The 20,330-nt window shown below is 41.2% G+C and overlaps 3 protein-coding genes across 3 annotated transcripts in view; 1 reads left to right on the top strand and 2 right to left on the bottom strand.

Annotated features, from left to right (window-relative positions):
- Nucleotides 1-455: 455 nt before the first annotated feature.
- On the bottom strand, nt 456-2,215 carry brk1 (BRICK1 subunit of SCAR/WAVE actin nucleating complex). Its single transcript, XM_031301501.2, has 3 exons — nt 1,966-2,215; nt 1,347-1,429; nt 456-933 (listed from the first exon to the last, which is right to left on the bottom strand). The coding sequence occupies exons 1-3, from the start codon at nt 2,081-2,083 to the stop codon at nt 907-909; spliced, it is 228 nt and encodes a 75-aa protein (XP_031157361.1). The 5' UTR covers nt 2,084-2,215; the 3' UTR covers nt 456-906.
- A 901-nt stretch (nt 2,216-3,116) lies between these two features.
- On the bottom strand, nt 3,117-4,876 carry LOC116051243 (glutathione peroxidase 1-like). Its single transcript, XM_031301500.2, has 2 exons — nt 4,235-4,876; nt 3,117-3,814 (listed from the first exon to the last, which is right to left on the bottom strand). The coding sequence occupies exons 1-2, from the start codon at nt 4,463-4,465 to the stop codon at nt 3,464-3,466; spliced, it is 582 nt and encodes a 193-aa protein (XP_031157360.1). The 5' UTR covers nt 4,466-4,876; the 3' UTR covers nt 3,117-3,463.
- A 1,520-nt stretch (nt 4,877-6,396) lies between these two features.
- The window catches only part of LOC116051242 (testis-expressed protein 264), a 40,548-nt gene continuing 26,614 nt past the window's right edge, over nt 6,397-20,330 (top strand). The window contains exons 1-2 of the mRNA XM_031301499.2: nt 6,397-6,875; nt 16,267-16,488. Of these exons, the coding sequence (XP_031157359.1) occupies nt 6,621-6,875; nt 16,267-16,488 (477 nt within the window). The 5' untranslated portion in view covers nt 6,397-6,620. The remainder of the gene's footprint in view (nt 6,876-16,266; nt 16,489-20,330) is intronic.

Raw genomic sequence — 20,330 nt, 5'->3', positions numbered from 1 at the left:
CACATTAGACTTTCAGTAGGTTGGATCATTTAGCAAATTGAAATAAACTACTAATAAATCCCACTCTACTTTTGAATGTGTAGCTCTTATCTGGGCAATTTCAATTGCAGTTTCTAGCGTTTAACCTAATCACAAAACCATACAATTTATTGTTCATACTATATTTATTTACAATTTAATTAATTCCAGCAGTCATGCCAGTGCTGTGATATTGAATTGAAAACAATTTGACCTACTATACTGTTTGGTGTCCAGCTCTCGCCTGTACAATAGCATGTATAATACTTAACGTTACCTTACATGTTTGTGTTTACTTTGTTTAGCGGTTTGTCGATATTTGTATCTTCCTGCTAACTTGTCTAGTCTGTTAAAGTAAACTCATTGAATGTGTCAACATACAGTACCTGGTCAATAAAGTTTAATCTGACTAAGGAAAGCTACAACATAAAACAAGGTAATTGTTAATCATTTATTACAGAATTTAAATCATCACAAAACAGTTTACTGTACAAGCAGGTCAATAACAATGACTACATAATTAATTGTTCAACTTGGCACACAAGGATGTTATTCTCTCAGAAATCTCTGATGTGGTAATGACACTGCAGATGGTCAACAAGTTGTAATGATCCATAATAGAGCTTCACAAGATTTTATGAAACCAATAAAGCTTATTTTTGTTTTGTAACATTGATGAAGCTCGAGTCACTGACACCCAAAACCGAGCCATATTTTCTATACAGATGTGTCATGAGATAAATCACCACAAAACTCAGCCTTATAATATAAAAATGGTCCATATGGTCCCAAAAAAGGAGGGTGGAATCCATCACACTCAATCCAAAGAATTCAGGGAGGGGGGGTGGGCAGGTAGGTCTGGGATGCTATGAATTCCCATGATGATTTCTAGGTCAAGGTCTCTCCTTTCGTGACCTGTAATGAGACAAATAATTATGTTACAGGTTATATTAACACACATCCTGGACTATTATCCCTGACCATTGCGCATATTATATATACTGTGAACTTTTGCACATCCCCTAATTAATATTTTGCACACCCTGCACAAAACGCTAGGGCTACAGCCTTAAAACATTTATATTGTACATATTTATTGTAATATTTCGATTTTATATTTATGTTCTTGACTGTTGCAGTACTTGCTCTATTGTTTATTCCCTTTTCGTATGTGTATTGTATTCACCAAACACACCAAGGCAAATTCCATGCAAGTGAAAACTTACTTTGGCAATACATCTCATTCTGATGTAATGTGGGTATATCATTTTGAAATATTCAAATATAAATAACCAATGGATTGCTATATTACAATGCAGTATACTTACTCTCGCCTCAATATATTCAATCCTCCTCTCCAACGCTGTCAGCTTCTCATTGAGGGTGGCCAAGCGGGATCGACACGACATATCTGAGTGCGATAAATTGTATTTACATGTAACGTTAACCACAAAAACTCATGACATTTAATATGAGGCGTAGCGTGTCGATGCTGTCAATTACAATCACGTTCACTCGACAATAATGAACAACGTCACTGACTGTTACTGGCAACAATTTCTAAGAGATCATTATTTCAATTCAGGGGGTTATGCTGCTGCTGGTATAACGTTCCTGTCAGCCGAAAGACTAGCATTTGCAGTGGCCTAACAGCCATTAGCCGTCTCAACACTTGAATCCAGTTACGTTAACGTGAGTCTTTTAATTTAATGGTTTGCCACTTGCTAGCATGAGTTAACAAGCGAAACAAAATGAAACTTTAAGGTGACTCGAACCCAAACTGCCACGGTACTTCTACGAGAAAACAATAACAAGCTCACAGCTAACGCTAAAGCTAATTGCTAACTGGGAGTGGCATTGACAGCATCAATCTAGCTAGCCCAATCTAGTTACCCAAGGCATCCACATTAGTGCTCGTATCTGTACAATTGTTCGGTAAAAACTTACCAAAAGAGTTAAGAAAGTCGGCGATTTTTTTTATGCTGCTCGTTATAACTTCTATATACTCTCGATTCGCCCAATCTTGGTGAATCTCTCTTTGCACTGGATCTTCCTGACCAGCCATTTTGGACGAGTTGCAGTTTAGCGTAGCGTTCAATCAAACGTTAGCCCCCTGCGTCCAACCAGGAAGCACAGCTTATACGGTTAAAGTGCTGCTGTTGCTGTTTTAAATCAATGGGTAGCCTAATAATAATTAATACAATTCGCAGACTACTTTTAAATAACACAATTTGCGTATTACCATTATATTGCCTACTATAACAGTGGTTTTCAAAGTTGGGTCCGGGGACCCCCAGGGGTCTTTGAGGGGGTTCCAGGGGGTCCCCAGCAAAAAGGGGATCATTTATTTTCACTATAGGGCTAAATTACATCCATATATAACACAATGACAATGTATGACTATTTTGGTAATGGGTTTCATACGCTTTCTAAAACATCTAAAAGCAAAAATCCTATCCGGTGGGGGATCCTGGGACAAAATGTTATGAAATGGGGGTCTGTGATCTAATTTGCAGCCACCAAAATATTTTGCACCTACGTTTACGTGCGAATTCAACTATCACCACGTCTAGTCTAAATATTAAACTAGCTATCTTTCTTACTGTCAAAACTAGATGTTGTTCATATAAACAAACACTATCAAGTAGCCTACTTTAAAACTTCAAAGTAAATGCATTTTTCACATAGGAATACTAGAATCGTATGTGTTTGTATGCAATCTGCAGAAATAAAATAAAAAATATATAAAATATGAAAAAAGATACAGAACCATCAAAACCCAGACTAACAGACTGAGGAACAGCTTCTTCCTCAGAGCTGTGGTCTCCATCACCCCCGCCCCCCTCTCCATGCACAAGCACACAAATACAACCTGTAGCTGCTAAGGACTACTGTCATGAAAGCACAATATCACTTTAACAAAACTAAAAACTAAAAACAAAACTAAAAACTCTGCAAATGCTCATGAGTATATGTGCACTGCTTTTTTTTATGTCTTTTTTTTATCTTGTTTTTATTATTTATTTACTGCTGCTGCACTGATTGCCACCAACGAAATTTCGTTGTGTTCATACAATGACAATAAAGTATCTTGAATCTTGAAATGACAGTAGCACTTTATATGACATTACATTTTTATTTCTCCTCTTTAAGTCTACCCAATGAAGATATTTGTGATATACACATGACATGTGGCAGAGTCAGTCTTTTACATGTTCATCAGAAACTCCCTTACAACAAGGTTTCAAAGAGTTTCTTCATTTAGTAAACATGCTGAACAACCATACGGCACTGGAAATATCACAAATTTAGGAGTGTTGCAATTGAGTTTAACAGTGAAGGTGGAAAAACTATATGAAATAATCAAAACTGATGATTAATCTTTTTGGCCAGGCTAGTTATAACTGATATCCCTTAACAACCACCCAGCGTGTTGTAGCACACTTTACTTGACCCTCTTAAGTAGCTCTTTAATATCTGCCTCAATGTCAATGGTAAGGAAATTTTTGCTGTAGCGCTTGTAAGGCTCCCCATCAGGACTGATCAGAAACTTCTCAAAGTTCCAAGACACGTCATTCCTACTGACGGGACTCCAAATTATGAACTTTGGATCAGTCATGAGAGCCATGGCATCATCACAGGGGAATGGAAGCTTTTCTTTCAGATATACAAACAAAGGGTGGGCATCCTTTCCGTTCACATCCACCTTCTCAAAGAGCTGGAAATTGGGTTCAAAGGCATTCCCTGGACGGACATACTTCAGAGACCTTAGGATTTCATCATTTTTGCAGTTCTCCTGTTATAAAAAAGACAGAAACATGAAATACATTAAATATGGACCGTATGCAATCTGGTTGATTAAGCCTACATTAGTATTTCCATTTTATACTACTTTATACTTCTATACTCCCTGCTGCATTTTAAAAGGAAACATTGTACTTTTTACTCCCTATATTTATCTGACAGCTGCAGTTACTGGTTATTTTGCATATTCAGATTTGTACATACAAAACCTATGATCAAGTTATAAAATATAAAGTAGTTAAAATTAGCTCCAATACCATCTACAAAAGGTACAATGTTACCTTATCATTCATCAAGTCATATCATCAATAGACCTACATTAGAGAGACACATCATGTTCTAAAAATGTATTATCCTCCCATGGGTAAACAGTCGTATATGTCAGCCACTTTTGAAATCACACATGGCCTACCTGATGTCCAAACTGATTACAGGGCACACCCAGAATAACGAGTCCCTTGGAGGAGTAACGACTGTTGAGCTCGTTCATCTGAGTATAGTCCCTGGTTGTTGTTCCTCATAGAGACGCTACATTCTCAATGAGAACAACTTTTCCCGTCAGACCAGAGAAACTGAAGCTTTCTCCAGAAAGCAGTTTAGCTGTCAGGTCGTAAAACCTTCTCACTTTCCCAGCCATTCTCATGAATTCCGGATGTAGGCTATTATAAGGTTACACACAGGTTAGTCGACTTAAGAAGAAAAACGTTCAGCTTATCTCAACAAGTTCCCTGCAAGTCCAGCCCTCATGTTTTTAGTGGGGTGGGACAAATATACACAACTCTCAAGGTCATTTCAAATGACTTCAACTTTGTTTTGGTGCAATACAATAGCTCCTATACATATGCAATCACAAAAAAGTCGGATGACTTGCGATTCTTGGACTCACAACAAATCAAGTAAGTAGCCTACCATGACGTCCCCGCATTATTAATGGCCTACTACATGTGTTTCTAATCACTCACTACTAATAAAGTCTCTAATAATAATACTAATAACTAATAATGACGCAATTACGTGCACTTGGTAGCCTGTTCCATTGTAGATGTTCTCCGAATGCTAAGGAGGAGCCTGGCCTAACCTCTGAAGGATCCTTCCTTGGAAGGACTATTCCTACCAAGGAAGGATCCTTGACATTGACTGTCGGTACACGATCCGTTCTGCCTGCACGATCCGTTCTGCACATGCGCAAAATGTTCGCGCATGCGCGGTTGTACGAGGATTTACGACACTGCACGTGTCGGTACACGATCCGTTCTGCCTGCACGATCCGTTCTGCACATGTGCAAGATAATACTGTTTTACGTATCCATACGACCTGCACGATCTGTTCCACGCTAGCCTATGGCTAGCCTCCACCGGGAAGCTAACGTTAGTTTAGCTAACAGCTAATTCGGCTAACCGCTAGCTGACAGCTAGATTCAGTCTAAAATAACGTTAACTCAAACGTAATGGGAAAAGCAGGCTACAGCTAAATTAAGACTTCACAGTAATAACAATAAAGACAAGTATTGAGTGATTGTATTTTAAATGAGCACAAGTAAAGTAGAACTGACGTAACAGCTGTTATATATGTTAGGTGTTTGTTATATATGTCAACGTTTATTTTCAAGTTTTATTTTGAGGGTCTTTTAAAGTTATTACATGCTGTCTCAGCTAGCAGAGTTAGCCGAATTAGCTGTTAGCTAAACTAACGTTAGCTTGGCTGTCGACCGGAAGCGTGGAACAGATCGTGCAGTGTCGTAAATCCTCGTACAACCGCGCATGCGCGAACATTTTGCGCATGTGCAGAACGGATCGTGCAGGCAGAACGGATCGTGTACCGACAGCACGATCTGTTCCACGCTTCCGGTCGACAGCCAAGCTAACGTTAGTTTAGCTAACAGCTAATTCGGTTACCTGCTAGCTGAGACAGCATGTAATAACTTTAAAAGACCCTCAAAATAAAACTTGAAAATAAACGTTGACATATATGACAAACACCTAACATATATAACAGCTGTTACATCAGTTCTACTTTACTTGTGCTCATTTAAAATACAATCACTCAATACTTGTCTTTATTGTTATTACTGTGAAGTCTTAATTTAGCTGTAGCCTGCTTTTCCCATTACGTTTGAGTTAACGTTATTTTAGACTGAATCTAGCTGTCAGCTAGCGGTTAGCCGAATTAGCTGTTAGCTAAACTAACGTTAGCTTCCCGGTGGAGGCTAGCCATAGGCTAGCGTGGAACAGATCGTGCAGGTCGTATGGATACGTAAAACAGTATTATCTTGCGCATGTGCAGAACGGATCGTGCAGGCAGAACGGATCGTGTACCGACAACAGCTTCTGAACTGACTGTGTCTCGAGTTAACTGACTTGGAACTTCCATTCAAAATAAGCAACAGACATTAAAAAGTGGCATCACAAGTTGCACTTATCAAACATTTATCAAATGACATATGCGAATATTGACTGTAAGCCTACACACACATCAGTAAATCTGAACTATAAAAATGTTATCGACATGGTTTCTTTGAAAGAATTTGCAAGTTTATTTGTAACAAATCCCCCCTTTAGTCGGCAAAAATGGTACTTTCCAGGAAGTCGTGTGCAATGTGTATCTGTAGTGTTTTAAGCATAGGTTTTAAGTTCTTATTAGTTATACATCCATATTCATCCAAGGACAAATGGCAATTGAAAACGAGCACACGCTTTCTTTAAAATGTTAGACTGTTACAGGAAATTATAACAACTGTGTCAAGGGTTCAGACGAAGTTAAATAACGGTAACGTTACCTGCTCCGCCGTTAAGATACCATGCCTGACTGGGTCAGTCTATGTGTGGTCATTAGCCTGTTGATAAGTCTTGTTACAGTAGCTGGTTACATTTTGTACTCGGGACTCCTCACAGACATTATCGTACTAACTGGCTCTCCTCCCGTAAAGAAGATTACATTCGCCTACAAATTCAAAGAAGGACCGTACAAAAACTGCGGACAACTTTTTAAGGAGTCTCACAGTATTGGACCAAAGCTTTCATGTATCGGAGTATTTTATGATGACCCTAAAAAGGTAGCTAAACATTCATTACACAACACTTTTATACCAGACTCTTTTACCTGTATTTTCCCGCACTTTACTCAATATTTTAGTTTAAAAATAAGGCAGATTTTAATATGTTAACTATAGGTAATGTAGTCGACCGCTAGATGGCGATAACGCCATTCTCTGATGCGACTATACAGTCTATGGATGAAACTAAAGTGGTCGAAGATGAATTACTTCTCAGCAGATAACAGTTGATGTTTTCAAACATTTCATTTATCCAGTTAAACATGTTAGTATTCACAATAAATAATAAGTCAGTTTAGTGGCATTTAATGTAGTCTTGACATCCTGTCTTCTTTCCACCTTTCTCAGCATTTTACAGCACAGACTTTTGGCACTGACTGTTTTTTTGTGTTTTCCCTTAAAGCAATGTCATAGCACATCAGGGCAGGGTGTGGTGTTTTTGGGAATTCATAGATGTCATGTCACAGATGTCATAAAATATTATCCATGTGCATTTTTCATCTGAGACGTAAACTAGAGCTTAACTTAAGCTCTATGGGACCCCAACATGTTTAATATTTAACAATAGGCCTGCATCACAAAATAAAGAGTTATATTTCAATAAATACAAAACATTTTGAAGCAAAGCAATACACTATGGTCACTTGCTAACAATATTGCTCACAATAAATCAACAAATTATCAAAAACTACTACAACATTTAATTTCATGATATTGATCTTTTTTCACTTTTTTCTCTCTTCAACTGCTAAAGTAATATGTGTGTTAGAATTGTGTTATTGTTTTGTGATGTGTTGAATGTTGGAGGGCCACAATGCAAATTAGCCACTAGGGACTGCAGCTACAGCTGTGCAGAGTTATAGTTTACTTTTAATTATCAAACATATTCCATCATCAAACAACTTTCCATGCAGGCTATGTTGAATTCACCCTTGACAGTCAGATGACTAGGCATGGGCCGGTTACAGGTTTCAGGGTATATAAAAAAAGTCAGGGTTTCAAAACCACTAAACTTTTCTGTCATTTTATGAGTCATCAAGGACAGAAAGTGCAGTTTAGAAATCCCTCTACCTGCCAGTGTGCACTGTTTAAAATGAAAAAAATTTTTTTTACACAGACATTTCAAAATAATACATTTTAAGCTGTAATTGCAATACCGTGAAACTGTGATATTTTGCCTGAAGGTTATCATACCGTCAGAATCTCACACGGGCCCATGCCTTATGACTAGCTTGTCTTGTTCCATAAAGATCAAAGGTCTAAATGTGGAAGCTTACAACACTTATGTGAATGTGACAGAAACTCTTGTGGTCTCCTTTGCTGCTAAAAACACAATTGATAAGTTGGATCTCTCTGTGAGATGTTTTACATTCCCAACCGTTCCTAGTTTGTTCTCCATCCATCCCAAAATCTCAGTGTCTAGAAGCAGCAGGAAATATTATCTGCTAGATCTGTTTTCCTGATACATAATCCTGCTCACTCTCCGGGGTCTCCAAAATCATGCAGTGCTAGTTCCCACATTTTAAAGCGAGTCCAGCGTGAGTTGTTTTTTCAATAGGCTCTGCCCAAACAGAACGAGAAGGAATGAGACAAGGAGTAGCACCTTTTAAAAGGTTAAGCAGTACAGTTTGTTGCAATGTGGGGGGTCTGGAGGTTCAGGTAACAAGGGTGGAAAACAGGGGATTTTTAGAAATTGGCTATAGCATAAGCTGATATTGACTAGAACTGTATAGCTGCTATTCTACATGACCTCCATTGGAGAATGCATTGGAAAGCTGGGACATACTGTATATGAGGTTAGATATCATCAAGATATTTTGAATATTGTAGTATTAAAATATTAAACGCCTTTACATGTAAGAGCTGAAACAATGAATTAATCAATGCCATTTATTAAGCTAAAGTCTTGTTTCAACTTCTGAAGAATAGATATATGCTTTTCTCTGTTGTATCTTATTGTAAACTCTTTGCATTTTGGATTGTTGGTTGGGTAAAACAAGCAGTGGGAAGATGAGTTGGACATTTTTCACAATGTATTGTCATTTTATAGACTAAATGAATAATCAGTCAATTAAAAGAAATCCATAACTTAATCGATAATAAAACAATTGTTTTCATAGATGATCAAACAGAGTGGTGTTTCTGTTATTTAAACCTATCTTTATTGGTGTAAATGGGGTGTACAAAATAAAAAAAAAAACATTTGTCAGTATAACGCAAATCAACAGCACCACAAACTGTACTTGTAGAACAAAGTTACAAATTAGCAACTCTAGCTGAGTGGAAGGATCCATCAGCATCTTGCCTGGCCATTATTAGAGAATATTTCTTTCTATGTTACATACTTGTATTTTAGAAGAAACATTTTTAAAGGATATAGCACCAATAGTCAGAACCAAACATTGTCAAACTATCAATATTGAAGTATTTAGTCGACTATACTGTGATATTACCTTTGTCAGTATTCACCTCTAATATTTGCATTGATTCTCTATCTCTGAAATATGCTGATATCTGCCATTTACAGAGCTGCCTTTCAACAGTATTGACTTAAGTGGTGCTACTTAAACCTGCCATAGCCTGGTGCTCAACAACCTGATGGAATCCAAACAGAGTTCAGTGATGGAGTCTTCAGCTCTGCTTCAAAACACTTTTGTTATGCTCATTCTCTTTTTTCCCAAGCCGGCAATTAGGCTAGCAGTGGGTCCTAGTTCCTCTGCACAGTCACAGCCAAGTCCTGATCTAAGTTAAAATAATTGGCGTAATGATCTCAGCTCATTAGCGTCCGAGCCTCAGGATGCCATTCAGTCCCAGCGTCAGGAGCCCCAGAGACTGCTCTCAGATAGGAGGACTGGTATTTGGTGTCCAAAGTGTTACACACTGTTCATTGATATTTGCAGTGAGAAAGATTTTCAAAAGTGCAGCTGACAGAGGATAAGTGTCAGCGTGGCTCTCTCATCCTCTGTTCTCAGTTTTCTCACTTTTACCTCCTTTAATCACTTCCTCTGGAGAAACAAAAGACCTCAACGAGGACTCGAGTTGCTCCTCAGATGGTTGCCATGGATACAGGGCTGGAGCGGCTCTGTCTGTTCCTTCAAATGGCTAACACATATTCTGGGCCCCACTTAATAAACCCTTTTCCTCCTCCAGCCTCTTCACAGTTTCAAAGGCAGGGGGGTTTCTGACCCATTGCTCCTACTTCACCTCTACCCTGCCGCTCTCTTCTCCTCCTCTCCCCTCTGTGTCCAACTTTGACAAACGTCAGCAGGTAACGGGGGTGAACCGTGTAGTTTTCTGTCAAACTTGATATTCCAAGTAAGCAATCAGGGTCAGGGTTTGCAGTCCTTGAGACATAGATTGTCTAAATAAGAAGCTGTGTGACATGTGGAGTGGTGGTGAAATGACACGTGTGTCTGCCTATCGTCAGGGACCCATGTTTGGGTCACAAAATGATGAAAGCTGTGGGCATGGCAGCTGAAGGAAATGTGTGTCAGTCTGAATGTCAGTCTTTGTGGTGAATGATGAAATAGTAGAAAAATCTCTCTGATACTTGCCCTTTGTGAAAGTCGTAAAAAAATCATTAAGCCTCACTGAATCTGAGCATGGATGGAAAGTACTTTGTATGCGGATGAAGATAGTTTGCCTTTCTTACTTTGTTGCCTTACCAAAGTCAATTCAGCCCATGTGCAACATAGACACAAACCCGTTTCTTCAGTTGAATTTCGGAAACTTTGTTGCTTCAGATGAGCTGTCAGTGTATCGAAGAAACATCAAAAGACAGCACCCTTGTGTCGTGATGAGTGCAGAGAAGCAAAACAAAGACTGTGGACAGAGGTTTGTGCTTTTGGCTCTGGTTCTTTGTTTTTGACTCCTTACATGAAGCCCTGTAACGATTACTGTAATAAATCCAATTGGCTCAGACTCCCCACTGTGAGCCCCAAAAACATCCAAAGTGTCAAAAATATCCTCGTGTAAAGTTTCTCAAATGTACTTTTGGTACAAGCCATTAACCAGATATTTAAAATCAATGTCTTTTGTACACACTAGCCTATATCTTAGTTTGGCGTGCTCCACTGAGAACCTGACTGTAGTGACAGTCGCTATTGATTATGGAGTGGTGAGTAGATGTTTATTTAGGAATTGTGGACATTTGATTGAGATTATCTCTTTTTCCATGAGTCTTTATTGAATCTGCCCTTCAGGGCTTCACTGAGCATCCAAAGCATTATGGAAGTAGGCATGCGGATTACCAGTTTCAAGGTATACCGTGGTTTGCAATAGTCATGGTTTCAAAACCACTAACATTTTCTGTCATATCATTCCTGAGGTATGAGCTGTTTTTTTATGAGTCTTCAAGGACAGAAAGTGCAGTTTAGAAATCCCTCTCCCTACCAGTGTGCAGTGTGTTTCAAAATAAAATACATTGTGTTCAATGGAAAAAAAGTTGTTGTCTTTTATCCAGACATTTAAAAAATAATACATTTATAGCTGTCATTGCAATGCCATAATAACGTGAAACTGAGATATTTTTGCTGAGGGTTATCGTACCATCAGACCTCATACCGGCCCATGCCTAGGTACTAGGCTTACTGGACAAACAAGGTGTGGTTTACTTGTCATCTATAATTTATAATGTGCATCCTGTGTTCAACCAGGAGTTGTTTGTTGCTTCATGTGTGACAACAATGCCAACACATGGGAGGAAAAATCTATAACTTACACCACTGGCGAGAAAACAATGCACGTAATATAGGCTTAAAAATGGTCTCAAGTCAGACTGAATGCAGTTTATTTCCCCACACCTTGACTTAAACTGAAGATTCTCTACCTTGGAATAGAGCTGGAAACTGACATTACATAGAGAAAAAAAAGTCACGAATTCTAGCCTGTTGATTATTGTTTCCCTTATTACAAAGATAATGTGAGATCCTTTTCCTAAAATCCTGAAGCCGTAGCTAACAATTATTTTCATTATCGTTTAATCTGCAGACCATTTTCTCAATTAATCAATAAATCTTTTGGTCTATAAAATGTTAGAATGTAATGACAAATGCTCATCATATTTCCCAAGAGTCCCTGTTGACGTCATCATAAAAACACAAAGATATTCAGTTTACAATAGTATAAAACAGAGGAAACAGCCAGTCCTTACATTGAAGAAGGTGCAACCAGAGAAGTTTTGTCATCCATCCATCCATCTTCTTCTTCCGCTTATCCGGTAACGGGTCGCGGGGGTAGCAGCTCCAGCAGGGGACCCCAAACTTCCCTTTCCCGAGCCACATTAACCAGCTCCGACTGGGGGATCCCGAGGCGTTCCCAGGCCAGGTTGGAGATATAATCCCTCCACCTAGTCCTGGGTCTTCCCCGAGGCCTCTTCCCAGCTGGACGTGCCTGGAACACCTCCCTAGGGAGGCGCCCAGGGGGCATCCTTACCAGATGCCCGAACCACCTCAACTGGCTCCTTTCGACGCGAAGGAGCAGCGGCTGTACTCCGAGCTCCTCACGGATGACTGAGCTTCTTACCCTATCTCTAAGGGAGACGCCAGCCACCCTCCTGAGGAAACCCATTTCGGCCGCTTGTACCCTGGATCTCGTTCTTTCGGTCATGACCCAGCCTTCATGACCATAGGTGAGGGTAGGAACGAAAACTGACCGGTAGATTGAGAGCTTTGCCTTCTGGCTCAGCTCTCTTTTCGTCACAACGGTGCGATAAATTGAGTGTAATACCGCACCTGCTGCGCCGATTCTCCGACCAATCTCCCGCTCCATTGTCCCCTCACTCGCGAACAATACCCCAAGGTACTTGAACTCCTTCACTTGGGGTAAGGACTCATTCCCTACCTGGAGAAGGCACTCCATCGGTTTCCTGCTGAGAACCATGGCCTCAGATTTAGAGGTGCTGATCCTCATCCCAGCCGCTTCACACTCGGCTGCGAACCGATCCAGTGAGTGCTGAAGGTCACAGGCCGACGATGCCATCAGGACCACATCATCCGCAAAAAGCAGCGATGAGATCCCCAGCTCACCAAACTGCAACCCCTCTCCACCCCGACTACGCCTCGATATCCTGTCCATAAATACTACAAACAGGATTGGTGACAAAGCGCAGCCCTGGCGGAGGCCAACTCTCACCTGAAACGAGTCCGACTTACTGACTCACCCCATACTCCCGCAGCACCTCCCACAGTATCTCCCGGGGGACCCGGTCATACGCCTTCTCCAGATCCACAAAGCACATGTAGACCGGTTGGGCATACTCCCAGGCTCCCTCCAGGATCCTTGCGAGAGTAAAGATCTGGTCCGTTGTTCCACGACCAGGACGGAATCCGCATTGTTCCTCTTCAACCTGAGGTTCGACTATCGACCGAACCCTCCTTTCCAGCACCTTGGAGTAGACTTTACTGGGGAGGCTGAGAAGTGTGATACCCCTGTAATTGGCACACACCCTCTGGTCCCCCTTTTTGAAAAGGGGAACCACCACCCCGGTCTGCCACTCCTTAGGCACCGTCCCCGACTTTCACGCAATGTTGAAGAGGCGTGTCAACCAAGACAACCCCTCCACACCCAGAGCTTTAAGCATTTCTGGACGGATCTCATCAATCCCTGGGGCTTTGCCACTGTGGAGTTGTTTAACTACCTCAGCAACTTCCACCAGGGAAATTGACGACAATCCCCCATCATCCTCCAGCTCTGCCTCTACCATAGAGGGCGTATTAGTCGGATTTAGGAGTTCCTCAAAGTGCTCCTTCCACCGCCCTATTACCTCCTCAGTTGAGGTCAACAGCGTCCCATCCTTACTGTACACAGCTTGGATCGTTCCCCGCTTCCCCCTCCTGAGGTGGCGAACGGTTTTCCAGAAGCACCTTGGTGCCGACCGAAAGTCCTTCTCCATGTCTTCTCCGAACTCCCTTGAGGCACCTAAGACCCTAAGACCACAGCTCCCTGCCGCAGCTTCAGCAATGGAAACTTTGAACATTGTCCACTCGGGTTCAATGCCCCCAGCCTCCACAGGGATGCACGAAAAGCTCCGCCGGAGGTGTGAGTTGAAAGTCTGTCGGACAGGGGCCTCCTCCAGACGTTCCCAATTTACCCGCACTACCCGTTTGGGCTTACCAGGTCTGTCCAGAGTCTTCCCACACCCTCTGACCCAACTCACCACCAGATGGTGATCAGTTGACAGCTCTGCCCCTCTCTTCACCTGAGTGTCCAAAACATACGGCCTCAGATCAGATGAAACGATTATAAAATCGATCATTGACCTTTGGCCTAGGGTGCTCTGGTACCAAGTACACTTATGAGCATCCCTATGTTCGAACATGGTGTTCGTTATTGACAATCCATGACTAGCACAGAAGTCCAACAACAAACAACCACTCTGGTTTAGATCAGGGAGGCCGTTCCTCCCAATCACGCCTCTCCATGTGTCTCCATCATTTCCCACGTGCGCGTTGAAGTCCCCCAGCAGAACTATGGAGTCCCCCACTGGAGCCCCATACAGGACTCCATTCAAGGTCTCCAAGAAGGCCGAATACTCCGAGCTCTTGTTTGGTGCATACGCACAAACAACAGTCAGAGTTTCCCCCCCCACAACCCGCAGGTGTAGGGAGGCGACTCTCTCGTCCACCGGGGTAAACTCCAACGTAGCGGCGCACAGCCGGGGGCTTGTGAGTATCCCCACACCCGCCCGGCGCCTCACACCCTGGGCAACTCCGGAGAAGAAAAGAGTCCAACCCCTATCCAGGAGTATGGTTCCAGAACCGAGACTGTGCGTAGAGGTAAGCCCCACCAGATCCAACTGGTAGCGCTCCACCTCCCGCACAAGTTCAGGCTCCTTCCCCCACAGAGAGGTGACGTTCCACGTCCCCAGAGCCAGCGTCTGCTGCCCGGGTCTGGTCCGTCGAGGCCCCTGACCTTCACTGCCACCCATGTGGCAGCACACCCGACCCCAGCGGTTCCTCCCACAGGTGGTGGGCCCATGGGTTGGAGAGAGAGGTGCCACGTAGCTTTTTCGGGCTGTGCCCGGCCGGGCTCCGTGGCAAACCCGGCCACCAGGCGCTCGCTGACGGGCCCTCCATCTGGGCCTGGCTCCAGATGGGGGCCCCGGGCTTCCTCCGGGCAGGGTCACTCCATCTCTACCTCGTTTTTTCATAGGGTTTTTGAAGTTTTGTCATGTTGCTTAAAAATAGCTCAAACAAATTGATTCAAATTGATTAATTGATAAATTGTTGCAGCTCTGCCCTGAGTAAAGCTAGTGATTGCACTATAGAATCAGATTAAGAACTGATTCTCATCATCAGAATTCATCACAAAATTATTCTCACTCATCATGATTCAAAATCAGTCTAGCCAAGATTTAAGTCAGCTACACTATATTCATAATAATACTTAAAGATCATATGTTGTTCATCTGCTGATAACAAACAAATCTTAGGTCAGATATGTATGATAGATATAAAACTTTGAATGTGTGGTTTTGTGAAAAATTAGCTTAGTTTGCAGTGCAGGGTGAACACCACACTTCTACCCATGACTGGCCTTGCGTGTGGAGGAGTATAGGGGAGAAAATAGGCATTCTCAGACACACTGGCTGTGCTAGAAGCGTAGCATTGATAGGTTTACAGACAAATTGGACCATTCCAGCTTATTTATTACATGAGCCTTCAGCGGTTCTCAGCACAGTGGGGAGAAAATCTTGGATGTCCCAGGAGTATTCATTTGTAAAGAGTGTCTCCCTTTTCTTCTTTTTTAATGGGCACTGGGTTGCTCTGAATGGAGGAAGGAGCAGTAATTGCTGCACTGCCAAATGCTCCTATTAGACCTCCGATTAATGAGGATATTTTCTCCTTAAATTTGGCACCTGGCTGACATCAGTAAAAGATACTTTTTTTGCGCACAACCCATTGTTTTTTTTAATGCATGCTATGAACTACTCATAAAATTACCTTACATTACACCCTAGTGTTCACGACTCATCCATCTTCAGAGATGGGTACTTGGATAATGTTGATGGTAGGCGACATTTTAGAATTTCTCCCCTTTTTTCAGGGAGACTGAATGTCAAGAGGAAATATGTAGTGTTTTGTGCAATCGGTTCCTGCACAAAAACAAGGCAAACGTTAGAAATTGTTCTGAAATAGCTAGATAGCATTTTGTGCTTGATAGCATTAATCTGTCAGTGCTGCTGTTGTCATATTGGAGGCCTCTGTATAATTATGGCATTTAGAATCACCGTAATGAGAAAAAAGGGTAAGGTCAAATGCTGCTAAGACTACAGAATGTGAGCATTTTTTCTATCTGATCTATCTAAACTATCTATCAGTCTATATCGTTTATAATTTATGATCTCTCCTAGCGATCTTTATTTATTTGTTCCTTTGATCCCTGTTTCTAGGTCCCAGGACCACAGTGCCGCTATGCTGTCGGCAGTATTCTGAGCGAGGGAAAAAACCAGGCAGACGTGGAACTTTTGAAGAGCTATGAGACATCAGGCTTTAATGTCTTTTCCTTTCCTGAAGTCACACACGTGGTCGCTACGTCGTTCCCCCACAGGACGCATTTGTCTGTCATCCTGGGAGTAAGAAGAGTTTACCCACGGCTAGAGCACTACATCAAGGTATTATGCCTTTTAGACTCTTTCTACCAATCACCAAACACTCACAAACACGTTTGTATGTCACTACATATAATCTTGAAAGTAACAGATTTTTTAATAAGCATTTGTTTATTTAAATAACAAGAAATGGCAAATTTGCCCCATTTAGGAAAATATGATATTATGAAACTAATGACAAATAGGAGGTAAAGTATACTTTTACATGAACACGCTGTATACATAACTGTTACCCGTGCTTGGACAGATGTTTTCTATGCATCAGGCATGTTTTTTTTCAGGCAGCAAAAAGTTAAAAATGTGTTTTGTGAAAAGCTGAGGTCATAAATTTTTTTCTTTACGTCCCCTGGTGGGCTGGGAGGTGTTTGTTAGGTAGTACAGCAGGAAGAGATTTATGGTTGGAGATAAGATGGAGGCGTGGAGTGAACTTGAAGACAAAGGAGAAGAAATAAAGAGAACAATTTGAGCTCCTATTAGCACTTTATAACGGATGATCTCACTGAGTGCTGCTTGAGGGACGCTGGGAAAGTGAGTCATTGCGATGAGCCGAGAGTTTTGTGGATGTAGTTTAATTATGCAGTGTGCTGCAAACAGGTGGTAACACCACAGGTTGTCTCAATCACTCTGCTTCTGCTGGAGGAATGTGTTTGTGTGTCCTGTCTGGCTGCCTCTACCATCTGCTTGGACGCTGTTTAAATCTGGCTCCGCTCCAGTGACACTTAGCCTGTCTGAGAGGTCAGCTTTCACAGCCATCAAAGTGGACATATGTCTCCTTTTACAGCAATAGTATATCCTCTTCTGATCATTGTTTCTACACTTGCTACATATAATTTACTGTGTTGTCTCAACACTTACTGGCTGTAGTTAGCTGTAGTTGTTTAGCTCTATATAATTGGAAGCATTATGACATTTTAGAATTAATGAATCCTCTCACAAAATCTTTAACGTGAATAGATACTTATTGAATCAGATAAAAGAATAATAGCTACAGTTTGATGGTCTTTGACGCACTTTCTCTACTTTTGATACATAGATTGACATTTTAAAGCATATAGGATTTCTTCTAATATACTCAGCTGCCAGTTTACTATGTTCAGAAAGTATGCAGAACAGCCTTGCAAGAAATTGTACCTTCATGTGTTGTTGAATCTGTTTTAGAGAGGTATTGCTTTAATTTTATGATAATTTTGAAATAACAAAATATTAAAAACCTCTCAGTAAAATGCTGCAAAGTGCTAAAATGCTGTAAAGCACCACGAGCAGCCTTCAAAATGACCATAAAGTTTAATTATGAGCTCTCTAAAACAGTTTCAGCAAAACTGAACTTTATAACCTTCATGAAGGAAGAATTCGCTGCAGGCGGTTGTGTTAGACTTCCTTAGTTTGAGATGGTCAGAATAAACTCCATTAACTGAGGGTATACATGAAAGGGGGGAATGATATGCAGCAAAGGGCCACAGGTCGGAGGCGAACCCGGGCCCACTGCGTCGAAGAGTAAACCTCTGTATATGGGCGCCCGCTCTACCAACTGAGCTATCCGGATGCCCCCTCCAGCTATTTTTGATTTGCAACTCTCATATTGATCTGTTCTGGAAGAAGGAGGCTTAGAGAGCAGAATATAAGATTAAATACAAGTCATCTGTCTGTCTATAGGAAACCTCTAAAATGTGAATTTATTTTCATGGAATTTAGCGATAGATAGGCCTTGGACCAAGGGGAATAAACGTTTTAAGAGTTCCGGATCTTGGATTTCTGCCATTAGACAACACATTTTATCCACAGCCATGAAATCCAGTGAGAGATTTGATTCCAAATCCTCTGGTCCATGTTTAGAGGCCCAGGAAATCTGTTCCATTTAAAATGTGTGTAACATAAATGACATCTTTGGGTGTAACTTGCAGGTTGGACAGTTGTTCAGTGCAGGTGGAGTTTGCAGATGTTGGCTCTTTCTTTTCTGACTCTATAGTACATTTGCAAAGTGGCGTTGCACTGTGGTATTTTGTTATTAAATTAGGGCCATATGTAGTTATTTGAATACAGCTGCGCAAGCTTGAATATTCTTTCCACAGGGATGGTGTTATCCTCCTGCGGTCTCAAACCACACTGTGCAACACTTAAGTCAATTTTGTTGGGAACATTCACAGTGACATTCAGTTCTTACATCTTGTAATATTGAATACCATGTTACTCATGGAGATTATTATTATTATCTTGCATCACAGTATTCCCAGAATGCACCTTCACACAGATAACCTACGGTTCTCTGAGAGGCAGCATTGATCTGTGAAGGCTGATAATTGAATCATAATAATATTACTGAACACACTCACATATCAACATTCAATGAGTGACACCAAAAATATATTGTCAGGCAAATCCAGGGATTTCTCAGCCATCAAACAGACAAACCAACTGTCCATTTTAAAATTGTCAGAGCATTTAAAAGAGCCACATGTATTATCATGCTCCCTTATATCTTTTCCAACCAGTGCTCACTAAAACTTACCAACACTATATATCTGAAAATGCAAAACTATATAAAAACTGGAAAAGGCCATGTGTGCCTGCAGTTGAAAATTTCTCGAAACACTTGAACCAGTTAAAATGTCATAACGTGACTAGTTTTTGGGTTGAGTTGAAGTGCCAGCTTATTGAAAGCAAGAAAGTTGAAGGTAGTTCAAGTGTCAATGGAAGTTGAAATGTAAGCATGAAATGGAGTTAAGTGTTGGTTAATGATGGACTGAAAAGAGTTCAGGTTTCAGTGGAATTTGAAATGTCTTCGAAACTGCTGAAGTCACTTTAAGCATTTGTCCTCAGTTAAAGCTTCAGTTAAAGTGAAATTGCTGAGAGGAGTTGAAGCATCAGTTGAAGAAATAGACCCTGATGATTTTAACCACATTTCAAATATATTTGTGAATGCAAATGCCCTGTAAACAAATGATAAAACACTACATTTAACTTCATTGTAAATAGTCTATTACTGAATAAAATTCAACAACAATATTTCAACTAAAACATGGCTCACATTTAACAGAAGCAGCCTAACAGCAAAAACAGTTCTAAATGGGCTTCTCTCAGTGTATAAAGCATGCTGTTAATGGCTGACACTTCGAATATCCCAAGTGGTGAGACCTTTTCAAACAAGCTCATCAGCATTTAGCATGCCTGGCCGAATGATTTCTGCCTGTCAGACACTTTGAGTCGCTGCCCCACGTTTGGGTTTGGTATTTGCCAAGTCAGACCATCGATCGGCCCCAGTGTTTTTCTTCTGTGCCTTGGCTCTTTAGTGGTGGGCTACATCACAGATGCCTTGGCATCTTGAGATTTAAACCGAGCACGGTGGCCAGGCCTTCAGACTTGTTTGGGGACTGGAGTGGGAAAATAATATTGCTGACATTCACAGAGATCTAAAGGTTTGTGAAAGGCAGACGATGGAACATTTGTTCGCTTCAGGGCACTGAAGTTTCTTGCCAACACAGAGGTTCTGGGCTGAATGTAAAGCAAGTTTTCCTTTGTTCCTTAGAAATGGCCTTTTTTAGCAACTGACACACATGGTGTGACACTGATCATAAAGTCTTCCTCAGCATGATAGAGAATGAGGCCTCAATTCTTCTTAGTGTCTTCTGCTTGGGAAAGAGTGATGCAAAGCAGTGCACAGATGCTAGTCCGCAGGGCCTGTTAAACATGCAGAAAAGGTGACGTATATTCAAAAAGGTCAGAAAAGGCCGTTGGGTTTATATATGCTGGACAAAGTAATGGGGGTAAGTGTCATATGGGAAAATGGCAAATATTTAGACTCTGGTTACATTGGAATTGGAATTCTGGGGGTATAGAACTTATATTGC

The sequence above is a fragment of the Sander lucioperca genome, chromosome 6, assembly GCF_008315115.2.
Source record: "Sander lucioperca isolate FBNREF2018 chromosome 6, SLUC_FBN_1.2, whole genome shotgun sequence".
In the NCBI taxonomy this organism is placed as follows: Eukaryota; Metazoa; Chordata; class Actinopteri; order Perciformes; family Percidae; genus Sander; species Sander lucioperca.
This window is presented reverse-complemented; position numbering and strand designations above follow the sequence as displayed.

Coding starts and splice junctions, on each gene's coding strand:
- brk1 (XM_031301501.2), bottom strand. CDS start 2,083: ATGGCTGGTCAGGAAGATCCAGTGCAAAGAGAGATTCACCAAGATTGG. Junction 1,430..1,965: donor CGACTTTCTTAACTCTTTTG/GTAAGTTTTTAC, acceptor TATCGCACTCAG/ATATGTCGTGTCGATCCCGC. Junction 934..1,346: donor TTGAATATATTGAGGCGAGA/GTAAGTATACTG, acceptor GTCTCATTACAG/GTCACGAAAGGAGAGACCTT.